General features: G+C 62.1%; 3 protein-coding genes across 3 annotated transcripts in view; all 3 read right to left on the bottom strand.

Annotated features, from left to right (window-relative positions):
• GLI1 (GLI family zinc finger 1) overlaps positions 1-7,145 on the bottom strand; it is a 21,052-nt gene extending 13,907 nt beyond the window's left edge. The window contains exon 1 of the mRNA XM_041401227.1: positions 6,989-7,145. The gene's annotated coding sequence lies outside the window, so the exon portion shown is untranslated. The remainder of the gene's footprint in view (positions 1-6,988) is intronic.
• Positions 7,146-11,880: 4,735 nt separating this feature from the next.
• LOC121334281 (inhibin beta C chain-like) lies at positions 11,881-13,422 on the bottom strand. Its single transcript, XM_041401252.1, has 2 exons — positions 13,116-13,422; positions 11,881-12,632 (listed from the first exon to the last, which is right to left on the bottom strand). Exons 1-2 carry the CDS (start codon positions 13,420-13,422, stop codon positions 11,881-11,883), a joined length of 1,059 nt encoding a protein of 352 aa, XP_041257186.1.
• Positions 13,423-18,954: 5,532 nt separating this feature from the next.
• INHBC (inhibin subunit beta C) lies at positions 18,955-22,833 on the bottom strand. The gene is made up of 2 exons (XM_041401325.1): positions 22,012-22,833; positions 18,955-20,209 (listed from the first exon to the last, which is right to left on the bottom strand). The coding sequence occupies exons 1-2, from the start codon at positions 22,397-22,399 to the stop codon at positions 19,467-19,469; spliced, it is 1,131 nt and encodes a 376-aa protein (XP_041257259.1). The 5' UTR covers positions 22,400-22,833; the 3' UTR covers positions 18,955-19,466.
• Positions 22,834-23,848: the final 1,015 nt, after the last annotated feature.

Raw genomic sequence — 23,848 nt, 5'->3', positions numbered from 1 at the left:
CTCGAGCACCCAGGACGGGACAGACCCCCCCTCCTGCTCCCACGGGCACCGTGAACGCTCCCACTCCCCCCAAAGGCTGCAGCAGGGCGGCTCCCACCCCTCCCAAGCCCAGGGTGGGGGTCCCCGAGCCCCCCCGGCCCCGGCAGGGTTAACAGCCCCGCAGCCCCAGGGTGGAGGAATGCGATGTCAGGGCTGGATTAGCCCCCGCCACGCCGCAGCCGAGCTGTGTGTGGCACAATCCATCACCCGCCGGCACAGCCCCCGGCGTGGGGGGCCCGGGGGGGCTCGGGGGGCTCGGGGGGGGGGGATGCGTGCGTGGGGCAGCAGCGCTGCTGTCAGCGCCTGGGTGAACACACGTGTTTTCTGCGTGGCTGCGTGTGTGAGGGGGGATTTGGGGTGTGGGGGATGATGGTGGTGGGGGGTGGGAGTAGAGAAACCCAAAAATCGAGGGGTGGTGGGAGCAGAGACACCCCAAAACTGATGAGAGGTGGGAGCAGAGATACCCCAAAATCGAGGGGTGGTGGGAACAGAAAATACCAAAAATCGAGGAGTGGTGGGAGCAGAGAAACTCAAAATTGATGGGAGGTGGGAGCAGAGAAACCCAAAATTGAGGAGTAGTGGGAGCAGAGAAACCCAAAATTTAGGAGTGGTGGGAGCAGAGACACCCCAAAAATCGAGGGGTGGTGGGAGCAGAGAAACCCCAGAACTGAGGGGTGGTGGGAGCAGAGAACCCCAAAATCAAGGAGTAGTGGGAGCAGAGAAACCCCAAAATTTAGGAGTAGTGAGAGCAGACACCTCAGAATCGAGGAGTGGTGAGAGCAGAGAAACCCAAAATCGAGAGGTGATGGAAGCAGAGACACCCCAAAACTGATGGAGGGTGGGAGCAGAGACATCCCAAAATAGAGGAGTGGTGGGAGCAGAAACACCCCAAAAGTGATGAGAGGTGGGAGCAGAGACACCCCAAAATCGAGGAGTGATGGGGACAGAAAAACCCAAAAATCGAGGGGTGATGGGAGCAGAGAACCCCAAAATCGAGGGGTGGTGAGAGCAGAGACACCCCAAAATCGAGGATTGATGGGGACAGAAAAACCCAAAAATTGAGGGGTGATGGGAGCAGAGAACCCCAAAATCGAGGGGAGGTGGGAGCAGAGAGAACAGGCAGGGTGTCCTGCACAGGGGGTGCTGGAGGGGGAAAAAGGGGGACACAGCCCCGGGGAGGGAGCTGGTGCGAAAATCCGGGGGGGCTGAGGTGGGGACAGGGACAGGCAAGGGTAGACCGGTGTGACAGGGCCATCCATGGTGGGGACACACCCCAGAAGACCCCTGGGCACCCTTTTATCAGGAGAGCCAGGCTCTGTGCTGGGGTAGGTGAACCCCAACAGCCCCAAATCCACCGACCCTAAACCTGGCCTGCCAATCTCCCGGCTGGCAGGGATCTTCCAGGGGATGCTCGCTTGTGCCAGCAGCACTCCGGGGGACCACGGGGACAAATCCCAGCTGCCAGCCAGGGCAGGGGTCTGCCAGGGCCCCTCCCATCCTCCCTGGAGCTGCACAGAGCTGGAGATCCCCCGTGAGGATCTCAAACACCTTTTGAGCTCAGCCCGGGCTGGGAGCTGCTTCTCCTGACCCCACATCTTTCTGGGCACTGCCTGCAGCAGAGGGGATGTGTGGGACCCCCCAGCGGCCCTCCCCGACCTCCCCCCGCCCCCTTAGGCCGGGCTTTAGGAGCAGCCCAGCCCCTCGGCATGGGGCAGCTAATCTGCCCAGGAGCGCGGCTCCACAAAGAGCATCGCTTCAGGTTCAGGGGGTCTGAAAGGGGACGACTCAGGGTCATGATCCCGTGCTGGTGGGGGCTGCCAAGCTCGTTCCAAGGTGGTCCCTGGCCTGGAAAAGCTGAGGCGAGGAAGAACCAGCTTAGTTTATGCTGGTGTGGAGGGAAAGGAGCAGACACATCACTGCCAGGACAGACCTGGGACATCCCAGACTCCATCCTCCCTCTCCCAGCCCTGTCACACATCCTCATTCCCCACTCAAAAATCCCAAAATTCTTCTCTGCCCTTTGCACCGCTCGCAGGGAGGATCAGAAATCCCTCCCCAGCCCACCCACACCCCCAGGTGTCCCCCAGCACCCCCAGTGCCACATCTCAGGGGGCAAAACCATCTCCCCCCGTGTCCCACGTGCACCCAGCCCCAGCCAGGGCCGTGCACTGACATGTCCCTGGACGTGTTAACACACGCTGACACACGTGTGCTCCGGGGGAGGAGAGGCAGGCAGCTGGCCCCGTGTAGGGCAGGGATAACCCACAAAGGGGGGCTGCAAAGAAGGGATTCCCAGCCCTCCACCACAGCAGGGCTGCTCAGGAAGCCGTGGAAGGCCAGGCAGGGGTGGGGGGAGCTCCATAGGTGGTCCCCAGGCAGGGAGGAGACCCTCGGTGCACGCTGTTTGCTTTGGCCCCCGGCACACGCTGCCCCCCAAAATCACTCCCCCAAAGCCACATCCCTGGCCCACACCTTCACCAGGCTGGAGGCTGGGTGGGGGCAAGGTTTTGGGGTGGAGGTGAGGGGGGCACACACATGGCAGCAGCTGCTGGAAGGAATTTTTATGCTTCCCTCTTCCTCCTCCCCGGTGCTGGAGGGAAGCAACAACATGGAACATGTGGGACCCATAAAATCCCAGCTCTGAGTCACGGCTGTGGGAGCCCCTGGCAGGCACCACTCCCTCCTGTGGCATCGGGAATGGTCCCCATCCCAGCGGGGCAGGCTGGGGACATCCTGGACATCCCGAGGGATCGGAGGTCAGACGTGACAAGGAGCAAAATCCATCCTCTGACCGCAGTCAGGGGCCTGACACTGAGCCTGTTCCTGCCCCATCATGAAGGGTTTACACCAGGGTGGGAGCAGGAGGAAGAGGATGAGGATGAGCCTGCCACTGAGCCTGTTCCTGCCCCATCATGAAGGGTTTACACAAGGAGGGGAGCAGGAGGATGAGGATGACGCTGAGCCTGTTCCTACCCCAACAACCCCATCCTGCAGGATTCAACAGCCCCATCTTGCAGGATTCCTCCAAGGATGGGAGCAGGAGGATGAGGATGAGGATGACACTGAGCCTGTTCCTACCCCAACAACCCCAGCCTGCAGGATTTACCCAAGGATGGGAGCAGGAGGATGAGGATGAGCCTGACACTGAGCCTGTTCCTGCCCCATCCTGCAGGGTTTACCCAAGGATGGGAGCAGGAGGATGAGGATGAGCCTGACACTGAGCCTGTTCCTGCCCCATCCTGCAGGGTTTACCCAAGAATGGGAGCAGGAGGATGAGGATGAGGATGAGGATGAGGATGAGGATGAGCTTGGAACTGAGCCTGTTCCTACCCCATCCTGCAGGATTTAGCCAAGGATGGGAGCAGGAGGATGAGGATGAGCTTCGCACTGAGCCTGTTCCTGCCCCATCCTGCAGGATTTAGCCAAGGATGGGAGCAGGAGGATGAGGATGAGCTTCGCACTGAGCCTGTTCCTACCCCATCCTGCAGGATTCCCCTGAGGATGGAGCAGGAGGATGTGCAGGAGCCAGAAGTGGCTCTGGCACCGCTGAAGGATGGGATACACGACAGGAATCCTGTTAATCTGTGGGATTACCTTTGGCTTGACACGCTGAGCACGGAGCACCTTGGGGATTTAGGGATTTATTGGGGCAGGAGACCTCTCTGCCTGCTGAGAGGAGGAGGTGTGAGTGTCCTCAGGCTGTTCCCAAAATCCCCAGCTGTAATTTGCCTGCTGGGATATATTTGTCTCACCTGAAATATCGGCCACAAGTGGTGTTGGTGGCTTGTTCCTTGGCTGGAGACTTGTTCTGTCCCCACACAGCAGCTCCATCCCTTCTAGGATGTCCTCTGCCACCCCAGGGCCACCAGCCAGAGCTCTGCTTCCAGAAATCCTGGCCAGCAGTTGGTCAGTGGGCTTCTAACAGCTGGAAATATCCCCCCAGCCTCACCCTGGATGCAGCAGAGCTGAAACCCGACTCTGTTTTGGGACTTGTTCCCACTCTGAGGCAGCTCTTTCATTTCATTTTATTTTATCAGCTGCTCACCTTGCTGTCCTGCAGCTTCCCAAGGGTTTGGATGTGCCATAAGGATTGGGGTGAGCTCACTGTGCTCCTGTGGGAACCCTCAGCCTCACGATGGACCAGGCCATCCAACCCCTGAACAAAAATCCCACCTGGATTTTGTTGGGATCCCACAAAATCCAAAAAAAATCCTGCCTGGGAGTGGCATCCAAACACTCCCTGAAGTGTGCACGGCACGTGCAGGAGGGCACCTGTGCAGGTGTTGCAGCAGAGCTGAAACCCGACTCTGTTTTGGGGCTTGTTCCCACTCTGAGGCAGCTCTTTCATTTCATTTCATTTCATTTCATTTCATTTCATTTCATTTCATTTCATTTCATTTCATTTTCATCAGCTGTTCACCTTGCTGTCCTGCAGCTTCCCAAGGGTTTGGATGTGCCATAAGGATTGGGGTGAGCTCACTGTGCTCCTGTGGGAACCCTCAGCCTCACGATGGACCAGGCCATCCAACCCCTGAACAAAAATCCCACCTGGATTTTGTTGGGATCCCACAAAATCCAAAAAAATCCTGCCTGGGAGTGGCATCCAAACACTCCCTGAAGTGTGCAGGAGGAACAGGTACAGGAGGTGTGAGGATGTGAGCAGCAGGTTGGAAGGGTGGGAAGAGCAGTGCTGCCCCTGGATGATGGGCTGGCACCTGTAGGATGTCCCCAAGTGTCCCAGCATCACCAGGTGAAGGGCAGGGTGTCCCCAACATTCTCCCAGGTGCACTGGGTGACAGGCAGGGTGTCCCCAAAAGTGTCCCAGCATCACTGGCTGAAGGAGAGGGTGTCCCCAGCAGTGTCCCAGGTGCACTAGGTGAAGGGCAGGATGTCCCCAACAGTGTCCCAGCATCACTGGGTGAAGGGCAGGATGTCCCCAAGTGTCCCAGGAGCACTGGGTGACAGGATGTCCCCAGCAGTGTCCCAGCATCACTGGGTGAAGGGCAGGATGTCCCTAACAGTGTCCCAGGCGCTCTGGGTGACAGAGAGGATGTCCCCAACATTATCCCAGGTGCCCTGGGTGAAGGGCCCTCATTTCTTCCACCCATCTTCCCGTGGAACCAGGGAGTCATTAAGGCTGGAAAAGCCCTCCAAGATCATCAAATCCAACCCAAACCCAGCACTGACACGGCAACCACCAGCCCTCGTCCCCAACTGCCACATCCACATGAGTTTTGAACAATTCCAGGGATGACCAATCCACCACCGCCTTGGGCAGCTGTGCCAGCGCCTGGTCACCCTCCCAGTGAAGGAATTTTCCTTAATATCCAACCTAAACCTGGCGTGCTGCAGCTTCCCAGGTCCTGGACAGCGAGGAGCGGGTCCCACCCGGAGCCGGAGCTCCCCGCCCGCCTCTCCGCAGCCTGTCCCGCCCGGACGGCGCGTCACAAGGTGTCCGTGCTGACTCACTCCGGGATGGAAACTTCTCTACTCCAGGGAGATCCTCGCAGCTCAGCCAGCTCCAGCACGGAGTTTATTCCACCACCTCCCACCACACCGGCCCTGGGGGCCCGGAGAGGCTCGGCTCACTTGGTTTTGTGATGGAAAAGACCCCGGAGTGTGGGGGAGATGAGGATCCCCCTAAGCAACCAGACTCTGTCCCGCGCACAGGCAGCCTCTGCCTCAGCTGGACGCAGCAGGAAAACTGGAAAGCTTTCCTAGGTCTGAATTTCCGAAGAAACTTCATCCAGCTGCTTCCTCCTCCCTTCCCCCAAAACTCAGTGCCCACCCGCATCCATCAGCTCAGGTTTGGCACAGGCAGAAGAGCAGGAGGAAACTCCTGGAGTCAGGGTGTTCAACAACATCCGCCAGGACCCCAAATCTCTTCCAGGGCTGGGAGCAGGACCCCAGCTGTGGCTGGAGTATCCAGTAGTTTCCCAGTCCCCAAACACAGCATTGGAATGCCACAGCCATTCCTCAGCCGCCTTCTCTCTGTCCTCACCATCCTCCCAGGAGAGGCTGCAGCCCTCGGACTGCCAGCGCCGTGCTGGGTGTCCCCAGATTCCTCCCAAATTCCCCCCAGATTCCACAGGCATCGCTCAGCTCCATCCTCCCCATCCTCTCCACCGCCGAGGCGCAGCCCCCACGCCGTCACCGCAGCGCCGAGTGCCATCACACGGCCTGGCAGGACATCAGGGGGCCGGGAGCACCCAATTATCGCCGTGCCAACCCCCCGGAGCCGCGCCAGGGCCCCGGGAACAGCGGGTGCTGCCGGTGGGATCCATCCGGCCGCTCCGGCCCTGCGGCCACCCCCGTGCCCTGCCACATCTCCGGGGTTCCGAGGCCCACGAGGCGGCTGCTGGAGCACTGTGGGCACCGCGGGCCGTGGGACACGAGGCTCAGGGTGGCCAGGGGGCTGGCAGGGTGGGTGGCACAGCTGGCACAGCCCCCCGGGACAATCCTGCGGCTGCTGCGTCACCGCGGCCGGGACAGCAACTTTCACTTGGTTGCTGCTCCCAGTCCAACATCCCCAATCCAGGCAGAGCCGGCAGCACCCAGTAGCACCCAGTAGCACCCAGTAACACCCAGTAGCACCCAGCAGTCAGAGCCCCCCAGCTCCGAACCAGCCTCTCCCTCCCTCGAGCTGCGAGCGGCTCCACCGGCCCGGTGCGGCCGTCCCAGCCCACCCACACACCGAGCCAATCTCCCACCCACCGGGCGCTCCAAGCGCGGCGGGAGCGTGCGGACGTGGGCGGGAGCACGAGGGGACGTGACGGGGCACGCGTGGGGCTGATCCCCTCCGCCCGCCCCGCGTGGCCGGTCCCCCCACTCCGGGAGCCCCGGTGGAAATCCCGGTTCCCCCGTGGAGCCCACGGGACGGCCCGAAGAGGGATCGGCGCCATCCCGGGAGCGAGAATCCCGCGGCCCGGACCCGCCCGACGGCTCCTACCTCCGGGGGGGCTCCGAGCGGCCCCGCGGCTCCGGCGGCTCCGTGTGCCCCGTTCCCCCGGTGGCGTTGGCGGCGGTTCGGTCTGCGAGAGAAGCGGCACATCCAGGAGGGACGGCGGCGGCCGGGATGGGGCGGGACGGGACGGGACGGGACGGCGCCCCCCGCACTCCCCCGGCCCGCCCCGGGCGCCCGGAGTGAGTTACCGGAGCGCCGCGGGGGCGGCGGATCCCGGCGGGTCCCGCTCCGCCAACTGCGGCGGCGGCGGCGCCGATCGCGCTCGGGACGGAGACCCCGGCCGGGAGCGGCGGCCCCGAAAACCCGGGATGGATCCGGGACACGCACGGCCCCGCGCCCGCGCGCACCGGTCCCGCTCGCTCGAGGCCCGCAGAACCCCACGCGTGTCCGTGGGGCGCGCAGCGGGTCCCGCACGCTCTCACCCACGCAGGTCCCACACGCGGGGCCCCCCGCGGGTTGCGGCACACGCACACAGGGGTGGGGACACGCGTGGAACGGGCGGTTCAGGCGGCGGGAGGGTGCGCGGGGGACCCCCCGTGTGCGCACACAGCGGTGCCCACTCGCGTCAGGGATCACGCGTGAGCGTGGAAGCACACGCTTGTGCAAGGGTGGGCGCAACCCACGCGGGGCACGCAGCCCACGCGCTCGTGGGGGTGACGCTTTCCGGCCCACGCACGGGGGGCGCAGCCCGCGGGCACGCAGGGGGGCACGGCTGCCGGCCCACGACCACGCCGGGGGCACAGATGGTTGCACGCACACGTGGTGGGCACAGCCCACGCACGCGGACACGCGGGGGACGCGGCCAGCACCCCACGGGCACGCGGGGATCCAGCACACGCACACGGGGGCACGGCCCACCCGCAGGAGGGGTCGCAGCCTCCAGCCCACGCACACGCGGGTGCCACAGGCGGTTTGCAGCCACGAGCAGGGGACACGGCCCGCACACAAACACGCGCGGGTGGCAGAGCCCACGAACGCGCGGGGAGAACGCCCCGCAGCCCACGGACACGCGCAGGAGGCACAGCAGAGGAGACAGCAAGGATGCCACACACACCCAAGGGGCAAAGAGGCACCGCGTGGCACTGCCACACCCACGCGGAGGGACACGGCCCACGCACACGCGCGGCCACCCTCCCATCTCCTAACCCTGACCCTGGCCCTAAAATTATAAATATTTCTATGAAATAAACATCGCCCGTTCTGTTCCGCACACGCGGGGAGCACCGGGGGGGGGGTCACACCCCGCAGCCCACGCACGCTCGTGGGACCCCTCCCACAGCCCGGGGGTCGCGGCCGGTGCCGCGCGGGGTCGGGACCGGGGGGCGGGCACGGGAGCGCAGCGCCCCCTGGTGGCGCCGGTGCCGCCCGGGACCGGGGCGAGCCCCGAGGGCGGCGGGGCCGCGCCGTGCGCCCCGCCGAGCCCGGAGCTGCTTACCGGGATTGGCCCGCCAGGAGCTCTGGTGTCGCCGGCATTAGCCTGTCCCCTGTCCCCCGGTGTCCCCCGGTGTCCCCGGTTTCACGGTGTCACCGCTCCGCGACCCCCAGGGCAGGGGAGCAGCACGGGGACATCAATGAGAGGATTTCAGGAGCCCTCCGCTCCCAGCCGTGGCCTGCAGAATGCATCCCCTGCCTCAGTTTCCCTCCCCACTGGCCCCATCTCAGATCAGCTCCTTCCCTGCTGCCCCCTCCCCACGGTGGGCGTGAGGAGGGGTCTCTGCTCCCCGGGGAGCCCCAGCACGAAGGGGAGGTAACAACGCCTGCAGAGACAACCCCTTCCTCTGGCAGGAGGGAGAAACAACCGGCGGGGTCTTGGGGTGCCCCCAGACTCTGCCCCACCACGGCAGAGCCGAGGGGGTGGGCACAGGTGAGGGGTGGGCACAGGTGAGGGGTGGGGCAGGTGAGGGGTGGGGCAGGTGAGGGACTGCCCCCATCCCCGTTTTGTAACAGCCGTAAGCGGCTCAGCAGCTTTACCCCGGCTGTGAGTGTGACCCTGGATAAGCTGCTTGGGGTCTGGGCACTTGCCCCGAGCCCACTCCCCCCTCTCCTCACGGAACCATCTGCATGTTCAGACAGCCCCAGGTCCCTTCTGCCGCCAGCTCCCAGCTGTGTAACCCTGGGTGCCCCTCGGAGCAGCTGCCAGCCACCACCCCCCGACCCTGGCACATCCCCCCCGCCCCAGGAATAATCCTGCTCTCCTCTTTGGGAAAGTCCAAGCAGCTCAGAGCGGGCACAGATGATCCCCCAGGTGAGGGATTTGCCATCACGGCCAGCTCAGCACCTCGGTGTGGGGGCAGCGTGTCACTGTGTCAGTGAGTCAGCACCTCCATGCTCGTGGAGACATGGCTGGAGACTTGTTCTGTCCCCACACAGCAGCTCCATCCCTTCTAGGATGTCCTCTGCCACCCCAGGGCCACCAGCCAGAGCTCTGCTTCCAGAAATCCTGGCCAGCAGTTGGTCAGTGGGCTTCTAACAGCTGGAAATATCCCCCCAGCCTCACCCTGGATGCAGCAGAGCTGAAACCCGACTCTGTTTTGGGACTTGTTCCCACTCTGAGGCAGCTCTTTCATTTCATTTTATTTTATCAGCTGCTCACCTTGCTGTCCTGCAGCTTCCCAAGGGTTTGGATGTGCCATAAGGATTGGGGTGAGCTCACTGTGCTCCTGTGGGAACCCTCAGCCTCACGATGGACCAGGCCATCCAACCCCTGAACAAAAATCCCACCTGGATTTTGTTGGGATCCCACAAAATCCAAAAAAATCCTGCCTGGGAGTGGCATCCAAACACTCCCTGAAGTGTGCAGGAGGAACAGGTACAGGAGGTGTGAGGATGTGAGCAGCAGGTTGGAAGGGTGGGAAGAGCAGTGCTGCCCCTGGATGATGGGCTGGCACCTGTGGGATGTCCCCAACAGCATCCCAGGGGACACCCACACATCAACACCCACCCTACCAGGGGGAAAACAAAGCAAAACTTCCTTTGCTGGTGACAAAACCCACATTTGTGCTGCCTCGGTGGGGTGCTGCACATGGCTGCTGCATTCTGAGTTTGGGAGGGCAGCAGGGCTGCTCTGCACACACCACACGCATCCCTGGAGGTTCAGCTCCCAGGTGGGCAGGGCAGCACGTGCCCCCAGGACACGGCCAGGAGGCCGAGGCGTCGTGCTGTGGCTTTTACCCACGGCAGGGATATTTTGGGAGCACGGCCGCGGTGCCCCGGCCGTCGGGGGGATGCCCGCTGCACTGGCTGATGAAAGCTGCCCTTTGGTCGCTGGCAGGGCCGAGCTGGGAAATCAAGGAGGTTTGTCCCCAGATAAAACAGCCCCAAAGTGAGCTTTGAGCGGGTGCTTGCACAACAGGGACCTGGGTCAGCGTGTGGGATCTCAGCGGGGTGAGAAGGGGGCATTGCCTCCTGCTCCAGGAGCATCCCACCCCAAATCCTGCAGGAGAGTCCCCATCACCCACCAGAGCTTCTGCCTGCGATGGGGTCACTGGTGGGAGCACACGAGGGGGATTGGGGAGGGGGGACACGGTCAGGGGCTTTGCAGTGGGGCCCAGGATTTGGGGCTTGGCATTTGAAATCACCCCCCTGGAGGCAGAGGGATCAGAACTCCGTTTGGGGATTGCTCCAGGTGGAGAACAGCATCTCCCTGCTGGGACACAGCTTTGATGCTCCCACTGCACTCCTCTCCAGTCCCCAGTGAGGTTGTAGCTGATTTCCAGCCCCTGTTGGATTCCTGATTGCAGGCAGGACCTCGTGAGCACACCAGGAGCCCCTCAAACCCCACAGCTCCAGGGTGGCAGTGCCGTGCAGCTCCTGTGCTATCCCAGTCCCAATGCCTGAGGGATCTGGGTCCTTCTGGCCAAGCAGGACCCCCTCCCTCACCCCATCCTTGCAGGTGGTCCCAGGAAAAAGCAGCCAGAGCCTGGATCTTGCATTTCCACCCATTTATTTGGGAAGCTGCACCAAAATGTTGTGTAATAAATTAAAGCAGAGGCTGTGTGGGTGCATGAGGAAGGGGAAGGCAGAGTGGGATCTTTGGTAGAGAGGATGGAGCACCAGGGGGTCCCAACAGCGGAACTGGAAGTAGGAATAGCTGCAAAACCAGTGGCACAAACCAAATCTGTACCTTGAGTGTTGGTCTTGAAGGTAAAGTTTGAGCCACACCTCCCTTTGTGGAGGCACCAGGCTGGAGGAGACCCTGCTGGGGGTGGGAGCAGGGCAGGAAAGCACAAACCCAGGGAAAGGGGAGGCACACAGGACCTGGAAGCTTGGTCCTCACACCTCCGTGCCCTCCAGGGACCAGAGAACTTTGTCCTGTCGCTGCTGTTTTGGGGTTCTTGATGAAGTTGTACCCTTCATCTTCCTCTCCCAGGCCTGTTATTTGTGCCCCATTCTGTGTGTCCCCAAAACCAGGCCTGAATTTGATGCAGGAAGGTTTGCTCCAGAAGGGAAACAAGCAGGACTGCCCTGTCCTGCAGACTCCCACGTGGAGGAAGCAGTTCTGTTTCTGCATCTCACTCTGCCCCCAAGGAAGCCTCGTCCCAGCCCCTCATGGGACACTGAACATGAACCAAGTGGGGTCCCCACGCCAGAGGGGAATTCGAGCACCAGGAATGTGGGATCAGCTCGGGAACAGTGCAGGCAGGGATGTCAGAGTCATCAACACCCACAGCCCAGGCTTGGGGACTCTAACGTGGCCTTGGCTCTGTCCCACATATCCCCAAAGCCCCCTGCTCCCCCTGACGAGACCCTCTCCCTCCCAACCTCTCCAAAGGAGTCCACTGAGGGCTGACTCCAGCTCACGGAGCTCTCCAGCTCCCTCCCCTCCACCAGCAGCACAGTCCTGGAGAAGGAGGGCTCCCACCACAGCTCCCCCAGCCCTAACTACAGCCACAAGCATCAACAATCATGTCGGGAATGTCAGTCTTGACAATATTGCTGTTGCGATCGAAGTAGAGGACGGAGAGCGGGCGGCGCCGCGTGGGCACGCAGCAGGAATGCCCCGAGGCTTGGACGTTGTTGGCTTTGACGAGGTTGAAGACGGCTGTGTGGAAGGAAGAGGCCATGCCAGGGCTGCCCGCCACGTGCAGAGGGCACTGGCCCACGCAGTAGTTTATCTGGTAGCCCTCGGGCTTGATGATCCAGTCGTTCCAGCCGATGTCACGGAAATCCACGTAGAAATCCTTGCGGCAGCAGAGGTTGGAGTTCTGGCTGCAGCGGAGGCTGCGCTTGGCCACGCGGTGCTCGGGCTCCCTCACCTTCACCTTGGCCACTAGGAAGGGCTGGTGGGACCAGCTGGCATTGACCTGTGCCGTGACATCGCTCCCATCCCCGCGGCTCTCCAGTTCCAGCCGCAGGCTCCGGCTCTGCCCCTCGAAGAAGCTCCGCAGCGCGGGCAGGAGGGGGAAGGAGCGCCAGCCGCTGCCCGTCGTGCTCAGCTGCCTCTCCCCCAGCAGAGTGCGGTTGCCCCCGGCCGCATCCCCGCCTTCAGAGGCCAGGAAGATCCTCAGGGTGAGGCTGGCGCGGGGCACTCGCAGGTAGAGCCAGAGCTGAGCCTGCAGGATGCGGATGTCCTGGTCCTGCGCCTGGCTGAACTGGAATTGCAGCCCCAAACTGGAGGGAGATGTGAGGTCTGAGGGGAGAAAGGGATGAGGAGGTGAGCGCTGAGGGATGCTCCCCGGCCATCCAGCGAGTCAAGACTTCCAGCTTTGTCTGTCCTCCACCCTTCCCTGCATCCCAGCCTCGGGCAGAAGGGGTGCAGAGGGGGAGGCTGCTCTCACCTGAGGCTTCTTCTCACGGGGTGAGGCTGGAAAGTGCTTCCATCCCCCCAAAATAATCCCGCAGCTCCCGACTCTGCTCAGGACTCCCAGGCACCCTCATGTTTTGGGGGGACCGGCATTGCAGCCCCTCGGGTCCCAACAGGCAGGAGCAGGAGAGTGACCACCTGCCCCTCCCGGGATGTCACTGATGCGGTGACTCCCGAGTCCCGCACAGCCCGCGGGGCTCCGCGTCCCCGCACCCCCGGGGCTGCGCGTCCCTGGGGGTCCCCAGTGCTCAGGACACCGACCCCTCACCCCGGGGATCTCCCGCGCCCCGTCGGGGACCGCGCACCCACCTGTCTCGGCGAAACTGATGATCTCGTAGCTCTGCTCCTCCTCCTCCTCCTCCCCGGTAACACCGGGGCTCCGGCGGGCGCCTCCCGCCTGCAGCCGCCGCAGGGCGCGGGTCACGGCGGCGCGGGGCACAGCGTGGGCGAGCCGCGGTCGGTCGCGGAGCCGAAGCTTTTCCAGCAGCTGCTTCTTGGCCACCTCCTCCAGCAGCCACCGCTCGGCGCCCGCCGGGCACGACGGGCAGCGCGGCTCTGCCGCCGCGCACAGAACCGCGGCCAGCAGCAGCCACGGGCCCGAGCCACGCGCCGCCATCCGCGCCCACCGGACGGGACGGGATGAGCACCGGCAGCGGCACTGATGGGGAGGGAGCGGCACCGGCAGCGAGGGACCAGCACGGAGCGCACGGGAGCGGGACGGGAGGGGCACCGGGAGCAGCGCCCACGGGACGGGAGCGGCACCGGGAGCGGCACCGGGAGCGGTGCGGCGCGGCCTGCTTTGGGCACCTGCGGCCGGGGGCGGTCCCGCCGCCCCCCCGCCCCCCGCCATTGGCCGCCGCACCTGCCTGGCACGTCCCGTCCCGTCGGGGATTACCGGGATTAGCACCCCACCCCCGCCTCCCCGCGGGGGGGTCGGTGAGCAGCCCCCCATCCTCCGCCGTTGCCGGTCCTCGCCGACCGTCGGGGCGCTGCGGGAGGGGTCCCGCGGGGAACGGAGCAGCGGCCCCCGCCGTGCCCGCGTGGGTTGAACGCGAGTGAGGGGTGGGGGTCGTACAGGGGGAAGTTCACACGGGTGTGTGCACGCAGCGGAATGTGCAGAGCTGTGGGCGAGGGGCTCTGCCTGGGGCACCCTGGCATCTGCCCACGGGGAGGAGAAACCCCTGCCAGCCCCGCAAAGGGCAGCGGGATCCTCCAAAATCTTCAGGGAGTGAGGGTTGGGACAAATCCTGGCCAGCGGGGGAGGCTCAGCACTGGAGCAGGGATCCCAGCTCAGCTGCCCATCCATGGGTGCCACAGACCTGCCCCCAGCCCTGGCACTGCCCCCCGGGCACCCTCGAGCCATCCTGGCAGTGACAGCCCCGTTTGGGGCTGGCAGAGGACCCAGCAGGGATCAGGGGACCCGCAGCTCCTGGGGACTGTCACATCTCTGGGCTTTTGTCACTCCCAGCAGGTTTTGGGGGTCTGAGCCCACCCCTTGGACCACCTGGTCCATCCTCAGCCCGGGGCAGAGCTGGGAAGGGCCAGTGAATGTGTGCACTGTGTTCCCTCCTCCTCACAAAACAAAAAGAGGATTTGCGTGTCCTGAGGACTCAGGAGGTGACAGCCAGCATCACTTCGAGCTGAAGATGTTTCTGGGACTCTTTGGAGCGGGATGTGCAGGCTGAGGCAGGGCAGGGGGTGGCAGAAACATCATGAAAATGATGCAAGATGCCACGGTGTTGGGAGATTGGCAGCAAGGAGAACTTGAAGCCCTGCCAGGCCGGTGCTCCGGCATGTCCTGTGCCCACTGCGCCGTGCACCGACTCCAAGGTCTTGACCACACGGAGCCCCTGGCCCTGGCCAAGCCAGAGGTGCCATGTAAACAGAGTCTGGGAAAAAGCACCCACCGGAGGTGATGCAACCTCAGAGCAAGGGGCAAAGGGCTCAGCTGGCTGGCAGCTCCCAGAATAGCCCAGGAATGTCAACAGAGAGGAGCCAGTGGGCACAGGCCGGCCTGGGAGCACAGATCCCACGGGGCTGGGAGCCCTGGCTGCAGGATGGAGCAGGTGGCACTGCCAGCCAGGCACAGGGCACACGTGCTCATGGGCAAAGATGCTCCCACGTGGAGAGAGACTTCTTAAAGCACCTGGAGTGACAGGAGCAGGGGTGATGAACTCCCACTGACAGAGGACAGAGTTAGGTGGGGTATGGGGAAGCAGTTCCTCGCTGTGAGGTTGGTGAGGCACTGGCACAGGGTGCTCAGAGAAACCTCAGAGAAGTGTTGAAGGCCACGTTGGACAGGGCTTGGAGGACCTGGGATGGTGGAAGGTTCTTGCCCATGGCAGGGCTGGAACTGGATGAGCTTTAAGGTCCCTTCCAACCCAAACCATCCTGGATTCTATGATGCACATTCACACATGTTCAAACCCCCTCTCAAATATCTGGATACCTGCTCCATGTTGGACAGGCTCCTTGTGCCCCACACACCCATTCCCTGCTGCGCTGTGTTCCCCCATCCCTGGCAGCTCCCAGAGCCAGGGCTAGGGCTGTGGCACAGAGGAAACAGGAGACAAAATGTGGGAAAACAGATGAGGCACTCTCCACAACACTCCCCAGGCTGCGAGCTGGGTCTCCCCAAAGGCATTAACCCTGTTGAGCCTGCCTGGATCCCTCTGCATGGGGCAGCACCCCATGAACCCCCACAGCACCTCCAGCTCAGCAAGAGCATCCCATCCCCAGCTGTGCTGTATTCCCCCATCCCTGGCAGCTCCCAGAGCCAGGGGCTGTGGCACAGAGGAAACAGGAGACAAAGTGTGGGAAGAGGATGAGGCACTCTGCAGAACACCCACCCTCCATCCCAGGCTGCGAGCTGGGTCTGCACAAAGGGATTAACCCTGTTGAACCTGCTTGGATCCCTCTGCATGGGGCAGCACCCCATGAACCCCCACAGCACCACCAGCTTGGTAAGAGCATCCCATCCCCAGCTGTGTTGTATTCCCCCATCCCTGCCAGCTCCCAGAGCCAGGGGCTGTGGCACAGAGGAAACAGGAGACAAAGTGTGGGGAGAGGATGAGGCACTGTCCAGAACCCCCCCCCGCCATTCCAGGCTGCGAGCTGGGTCTGCGCAAAGGGATTAACCCTGTTGAACCTGCTTGGATCCCTCTGCATGGGGCAGCACCCATGAACCCCCACAGCACCTCCAGCTCAGCAAGAGCATCCCATCCCCAGCCCCTCGCAGCGCGTGCCCCCCGGCACACTCCGGCCCCCGGATCTGGGGCAGGGGTCAGCGCGGAGCCGCGGCGGCTCTTGCACCCATTGCATAATTGTGTTGTTGATTAAGCGGTTCCCAGAAAGCAAAGCCCAGGCACTGACCTGACCAAAATACCCCCCAAGGTCCCCCTGGGCCCAGCACCAGGTGCACACATGGCTCCAGGGCCTCTGACCCCATGGCCGTTGGGGCGAACGTGGCACCTGGTGACCTGACCTGGAGGTGACAGCGGCCGGGCTAAGCCAGGACCCCCCAAGAGTTTGTGCAGCAGCACCTGAGCATGGCTCATGGAGCCATGGAATCATTAAAGTTGGAAAAGCCTGGGTCATTGAGACAAACCATTAAGCCAGCACAGCCAAGGCCACCACAAAATCATGTCCCCAGCTGCCACATCCAGATATTTTAAAACTTCCAGGGATGGTGGAAGTTTAAAAATGGTGGATTGCCCACTCCACCACTGGCCTGGGCAACCCATTCCAGGCTTGGCCGCCCTTTCCATGATGAGATTTTCCTTAATCTCCAATCTAAACCTCTCCTGACACAGCTTGGGGCCGTTTCCTCTTGCCCTGTTGCTCGTTCCTTGGGCACCAGTCCCCACAGTGGTGGCACTGGCTGGGAATGGGCCATGGGACTGGGAATTAAACATTAACTCTTCTCAAGGCAAGGGAAGGGACTGTTAGAAATTCCCACCCCTCCTGGGAGCTGGACCTGCCCAAGGGGCACTTGGCACAGTGTGCTTGGACCTTTGCTTCAGGGGCTGTTGATTCTGGCAAAGGCTCCTTCCAGCACATCTGTCCCCATCCTGGAGTGGAGATCGAGGGGACATCATGTCTGTCCCCATCTGTGTCACATCTGCATCCGGATCGATTCCCTGTCCCCATGGCATTGCTCTGCTGGGGGCTGCAGGGTGGGCTCCCCACTGGCCTTACTGGTCCCAACAGGACAATCTCCCAGCACTGGGCCTGATCCACCCCTTCCAAAACCTCCTGGGACATCAGGGGACACTAGCAGAGCACGGAGTCACGGCAGGGAGGAAGGGTCACTCTTCCCTGGCTGCACCCTCCTCACCCTGCATGGGAAGTGCCCCTCTGGAATTCCTGAGCCTTGGCCAGCCCGTGCTGGGGTGAGGAAGGGTCAGGGTGTCCCTTTCCTGTGGGAGTGGGACAAAGCTCAGCATCTCAGGGTTGTGCTGCTTGAGCTGAGGGGTCTGTAGGACCACAGGACCAGCTCCAAGGGCTCTCCTGTCCCTTCCCTGGTCCTTGCGTGCCACAGCTGCATCCCAGGAAGCTTGGCACCGGCTCCAGGGAAGTTGTTTGTTCAATAAATATAGACAGTGAAATGAGGAGTTGGAAAAAGAAGGGATAAAACAAACACCAAACCCTCTTTGGGTTTGCGCAAGCGGCCTTGGATCCCAGACGGGATCGATCCCCGAGCCTTCCTCCCTTCCCCTCTGGCCACCTGGATCTGGGGAGATGGGGGTCCCTGCTCCAGCAGGCCTGGTGGGAGGATGTGTGACAAACTGCCACACGCTTGTGGCCCTTCCATCCCTTCTCCAGTGTCACCAGTCCTCCAGGACAGCCCATCCCTGCTCCAGCTTGTGGCTCGCTGCTCCTGGAGTGGGGACAGGACCTGAGGCTGGATGGGGAGAAGGTTTGAGAGCACCTCCTCACTCTTCTGAGCCTTTCCCCACCTGGATCAGTTCTGTCCCCACCTCTAGGGTTGGTTGTCAACCCTTGCTGGTGGATCTCAAGACTGAGGTCACCTGGCTGGGGACATGGGGGTCCCAGTTGGGGCTTCATGGGAGCACCTGCTACAGGGTTTGTGCATGTGGCCAAGTGTGGGAATCTATAAAATCAGAGGGAAAACTGCAAAAGGCAGGCTTCAGAGACAGCAGAACTGTGATCAGAGCTAAGCAGTAGCCACAAAATAAGTCAGTAGGAAAATTACTTAAAAAGTAGAAAAGTGAGGACAAATAGAGCAGTGATCCGTGTATTAACGGGGGACAATCTGCATCCTGCCCTGGCTCCAGCAGAGCTGCTCACGGCTCATCCCCCTGGAGTGGGCAGTGGATGCAAAGCTGCGTGGGGAGAGGGTCTGACACCATCTCCTCCCTCTGCCGACCCTCTCCCCACCTGCATCAGCCCTGTGGTTGTCACCACATGCAGGGTGGACCCTAAAGCTGAAGTCACCCCTCAGGCATCACCCCAGGACCTACCCCCCCCTCCCCAAATGTCCCACCCCAGCACCTTCTCCCCTCTTTTCCAGTCCTCGCACATGGGGGACACGTGGGGAGGGGTGGAGAAACCCGAACCCGCGGTTACGTAACGGGGCAGAAGTGTCGGAGCCGCCCTTTGTCCCCCGCTCTCACGGCCCTGACGTGTCCCACTTCGCTGTCACCACGCTGGCGAGGGACAGAGGGCCAGGGATGAGCCCAGGGGATGCTCTGCAGTGGGGGAACTGGGGGCGAGGGGGACTGAGAGTGGTCCTGGGTGCTGAGGCTGCCCCAAAGTCTGTTCGCTTCAAAAGGCTGAAGAATTTCTCCGTTCTGTCCTGATTTGGGACAGGGATGGCCAAAACCAGGTGGTTTTGGTGGAATTTTGGGGGATTTGGCCCAAGCAAGGAGTGGCGCCTTTCCTGGTGGGAATTACAGACCACCTGTGTCCAGGGGTGTCCCGTGCTATGCCCTGGATCTGGCTGGGATGAATTTGGGGTTCTGCACCCCCCGGGAAAGCAGCAGAGGGGCAGAGGGCATGGGAGGTCTTTGGGGGCAGCGTGGAGAGGCTCAGTCCCACTGCCTGGGTTTGCAATGACAAACTGGGTCTGTCCCGTGCCATCCCAGGGGCACTGGAAGATGTGGCAGTGAATGACAGGGCACACACGTGCACACACCACTGGGAGCCTTTATTGACCACCAAGCTTGGAGAGGGAGACACGTTCCTCTCACTGGGGTTGATTTCCCTCTCCTCTCCCTCCTCAGCCACGTGTCCACCCGGCTGGGGCCATGGGGGTGACCCCTGCCCTCTGTCCTCACCAGCCCCAGCAGCCCAGGGTGGCCACTGGTGGGTCCTGGGCTGATGTAGCAGCACCCAGGGGACACCAGGAACTTGGGCTGGGGTGGCAGAGGGACTGTCCTGATGTGGGCTCTGCAGCATCCATCCGTCCATCAGTCCATCAGGACTGCATCAAGAGCCGGTCTGAGGGGCTGTGAGAGGAACCCACATCAGCGTGGGAGGTGGAAGAGGAGGGGATTTGCACATTCAGCATCTCCCTTGACGCTTCTTCACCCGCGGGAGGAGAAACCCCCTCGGCAGAGCTCCTCCCTCCCAGCCGGGAGCCGGGAAGAGGGAGCCCCGTCCCGCCGCGTCCTGCCCTCCCACCCGCTCCGGCAGCGCTCAGGTACAGCCGCAGGAGTCCACGATCATGTCGGGGATGTCGGTCTTGACGATGTTGCTGTCGCGATCGTAGTAGAGCAGGGAGAGGGGCCGGCGCTGGGTGGGAACGCAGCAGGAATCCACGGCCGCCGCCGCGCTCGCCGCCTTGATGCGGTTGAGGACGGCGGTGTGGAAGGAGGCGGCGAGGCCGGGGATGCCGGCCATGTGCAGCGGGCACAGCCCCGAGCAGTAATTCATGTGGTAGCCCTCGGGCTGGATGATCCAATCCTCCCAACCGATCTCCTTGAAGTCCACAAAGAATTCCTGGCGGCAGCACATCCGCGAGTCCGCGCCGCAATCGACGCCGCGCCGGCGGACGCGGTGGGGTGTCCTGGCCTGGGCTTGGACCACCACAAACGGCCAGTGGGAATCGCCGTGGTGGGATGGCAGAGGGGACCCCCAGTCCTCTGGCACCTCCAGTTCCACCGTGAGCCGTGGGGCGTCCTGTCTGAAGAGGTTCTGGACCGCTGCTCCGACGTCCAGCGTGGTCCAGCCGGGTTTCTGCACCTCCAGCCGTGTCTCGCTGGTCGCCGTCAGGTTTGGCCCTGCCGGGTCTGGCTGCAGGAGCCTGATGGTGACAGGCTGTGCCCCGTGCCCAGGGGATGGCCAGAACAGGTACAGAGTGGCCTGCTGGATCTCAGTGCTGCCAGCCACCTCCTGGGAGAAGCGGAAATGCAGGTGGGCGCTGCGGGAAGTGGAGGGTCCTGCGTGCAGAAGCAAGAGCAGAGTCAGGAGTGAAGTGAAAAAGGGAGTGATCCTGTCCCACCCCTTCCTAGGGACACCTTCCACTACTGCAGGATGTGTTCGAGGGTCCCAGGATGAGGGAAGAGATGAAAATTTTGACTCCATGTTTCAGAAGGCTGATTTATTATATTATGATATTATATTATATTAAAATGTTATACTAAAATTATACTAAAAAGAATAGAGAGAAAGGATCCATCAGAAGGTTGGAAGGGAAAGGAACGGAGTGATAATAAAATCTTGTGACTGCTCACAGCTTCAACACTGGTGGTTGTCATTGATTATCAATTAAAAACAACTTTACATGCTGGGTAAATAATTCTCCAAATCAAATTCTCAAATTCCAAAGCAGCAAAAGATGGAGAAGCTGAAGCTTCCCAGCTTCTCAGGAGAAAAGATCCTGACAAAAGGATTTTTCATAAAACATGTTTGTGACACCAAGCCACATCCAGCCTGGCCTTGGACACCTCCAGGGACGGGACAACTTCTCTGGGCAACCCTTGCAGGGAGAAGTTTTTTCCCAAAATCCCATCTAAATCTCCACTTTTCCAATGTGAAGACATCCCCCTTGTCCTGGCAGTCCAAGCTCTTGTCCAAAGCTCTTGTCCAAAGCTCTCCTGGAGCCCATGTAGGTACTGGAAGGGAGGAGTTTTTCCCCAAAATCCCATCTAAATCTCCTCTTTTCCAATGTGAAGCCATCCCCCCTTGTCCTGGCAGTCCAGACCTTTGTCCAAAGCTCTCCTGGAGCCCATGTAGGTACTGGAAGGGAGGAGTTTTTCCCCAAAATCCCATCTAAATCCCCTCTTTTCCATGTGAAGCCATCCCCCTTGTCCTGGCAGTCCAGACCTGTGTTCAAAGCTCTCCTGGAGCCCATGTAGGTACTGGAGGGGGCTCTGAGGTCTCCCCAGAGCATTCCCTTCTTCCTCGGCTGCAGAGCTGCTGCTCCTCCTGCCTGGGAAAGGGCTGACGGGGCCACGGGAGCACTCGGGGCTCCTGGCACAGCTCTGCCCATGAGGACACAACCCCCTGCCCGTGCTCCAAGCCTGGGTTCACCCCCTGGCTCCATTCCAGCCAGGAGACAGCTCCCCATTGTCCCGGAGCGAGGGAACACAACGAGCCGAGGAGCAGGATTGTTCCCGGAGGGCTTTGAGGACACGAGGGGGGAGGAGCCGCCCCCTCCCACAAATCACCACCAGGAATTTGGGCTGGGAAGGTGGGGGTGCAGGATGCTCTGTGGGATGGGGTGCTGAGTCTGATCTCTCCAAGGAAAGCTGTCTGTGAGGAGTCGGATAATTTTTTTCCAGTGGTGATTTTTTTTTTTTCCCCAGGAGCCCTGAGTGTGTTTTGGGGAGTTCTCTCCTCCCAGAAGCAGCAGATTCCGGGGTGAAATGAGGCACCCACTGCTTTGGGTGGGATGTGGAGGCACAGTGAGCTGCGGATCTCCCTCCACACACTATGGGCTGACAGAAAATCGAGGCTAAAAATGCTAAAAAAATCCCATTTTGAAAAACGTGGCCATGTGACCCCTTCACCTCCAGCACAAGGGGGAGGGCTCAGCCGAAATGGGCAACAGGTGACACCCCAGAGCAGCACATCTGCCACCCTCCCACCCTGGCAGGTCCGGGAGCTGTCCCACCTTCCAGCAGCACCGTTCCCCCACCTCCCTTCCCTCCTTCCTTTCCTTTTTCCTTTCCTTTCCTTTCCTTTCCTTTCCTTTCCTTTCCTTTCCTTTCCATCCCGCAGGACGCGGACCCGCGCTCACCTGGCTCAGCGAAACTCAGCAGCTCGTATTCCTGCAGCCCCGTCCCGCGGCCGTCCCGGAGCATCCCGGGGGTGGCGGAGGCGTCCCGGAGCATCCCGGGGGTGGCGGAGGCGTCCCGGAGCATCCCGGGGGTGGCGGCCCCGTCCGAGCGCTGTGCCCGCATCCTGCGGAGCGCCGTCAGCAGGGAGCCCCGGGACGGCGGCTGCGGCACGCCGGGCCTGCCCGGTAACCGGAGCTTGGCCAGGATGCTCTGCTTGGCCAGAGCCAGGAGCGCGTCCCGCTGAGCCCCGGGGGCCAGCGCGGCCACCCCGCAGGCCGGGCAGCGCTCGCCCTCGGCGGCAGCCATCCGTAGGAGGCTCAGGAGAAGGAGAGCCACGGTGACCGACATCTCCGGTGGCGACAGCGTCCGAGGAGCAGAACCGGAGAGGCAGCGGCAGCGCCGGGGAGCGGAGAGGGATGGCGGAGCTGGACTGAGAGGGAGCACGGGGCGAGGATGGGCTCGTTCTCCTGACGTGGCCACAAATATTGGCTGATCCCGGGCGAGATAAACGCCCCGGAGCCGCCCGGCAGCGGGCAGAGCGGCGCGGACGCTCCGGTTAAGGTGGAGCCGGGCCGGTGGTGCCGCTGCTCGGGGGGCGCGGAGACATCGAGGGCACCCCGGTGTCACCCCGGTGTCACCTCGGTGCCATCCCGGCGGTGCACGGGCAGGGATGTGGTGGGGACTCCCGGGGACACGCGGGGGACCGCGGAGGGGGGGATCCCCGGGGGTGGGGGGATCTCTGGAGCTCTGAGAAGGGGGATTTTGGGGGGTCGAGGGGTTGTTGGAGATGGAGATATGGGGAGATGGGAGATCCCGGGGAATGGGGGATACTCAGAGAAAGGGAATCCCAGGCGGGTGGGGGGTCCCTGGGGGATGAGGGATCATCGGGGATTGGGGATCCATGGGGGGGGGTGAGAGATCCCAGGGAATGAGGGGTCTCCAGAGAGGTGGGATTCTCGGGGATGGAGAATCTCTGGGGAAAAGGGGGGATACTCAGAGAAAGGGAATCCCGGGCGGGTGGGGGGGTCCCTGGGGGATGAGGGATCATCGGGGATTGGGGATCCATGGGGGGGGATGAGAGATCCCAGGGAATGAGGGGTCTCCAGAGAGGTGGGATTCTCGGGGATGGAGAATCTCTGGGGAATTTGGGATCATCGGGGAGATGTGGGACCCCTGCAGAATTTGGGATCATTGGGGAGATGTGGGACCCCTGCGGAATTTGGGATCATCGGGGAGATGTGGGACCCCTGCGGAATTTGGGGTCCCTGGTGATGTGAGACCCCCGGAGACATGTGTGACCCCCGGTGAATTTGGGACCCCCGGGGAGGTGTGGGACCCCCGGTGAATTTGGGATCCCCGGGTTGAAGGCTCCTGGGGGCTGTGGGATCTCTGGTGATGTGAGACCCCCGGGGAAATGTGGGACCCCTGGGGAATTTGGGATCCCGGGGGATGGAGGATTCTGGGGCCTGTGGGACCCCTGCGGAATTTGGGGTCCCTGGTGATGTGAGACCCCCGGGGAAATGTGGGACCCCTGGGGAATTTGGGATCCCGGGGGATGGAGGATTCTGGGGGCTGTGGAATCCCTGGTGATGTAGGACCCCGAGAGATGTGGGACTCCTGGGGAATTTGGGATCCCTGGTGATGTGAGACCTCCGGAGAGATGTGGGACCCCCAGTGAATTTGGGACCCCCGGAGAGATGTGGGACCCCCAGAGAATTTGGGATCCCCGGGGTGGTGTGGGACCCCCGGTGAATTTGGGACCATCGGGGAGGTGTGGGACCCCCGGTGAATTTGGGA

Source organism: Onychostruthus taczanowskii, unplaced genomic scaffold, assembly GCF_017590055.1.
Source record: "Onychostruthus taczanowskii isolate IOZ18803 unplaced genomic scaffold, ASM1759005v1 scaffold188, whole genome shotgun sequence".
NCBI classification, from domain to species: Eukaryota; Metazoa; Chordata; class Aves; order Passeriformes; family Passeridae; genus Onychostruthus; species Onychostruthus taczanowskii.
The sequence above is the reverse complement of the archived record's forward strand: the minus strand, read 5'-3'. Positions and strand labels throughout refer to the sequence as shown.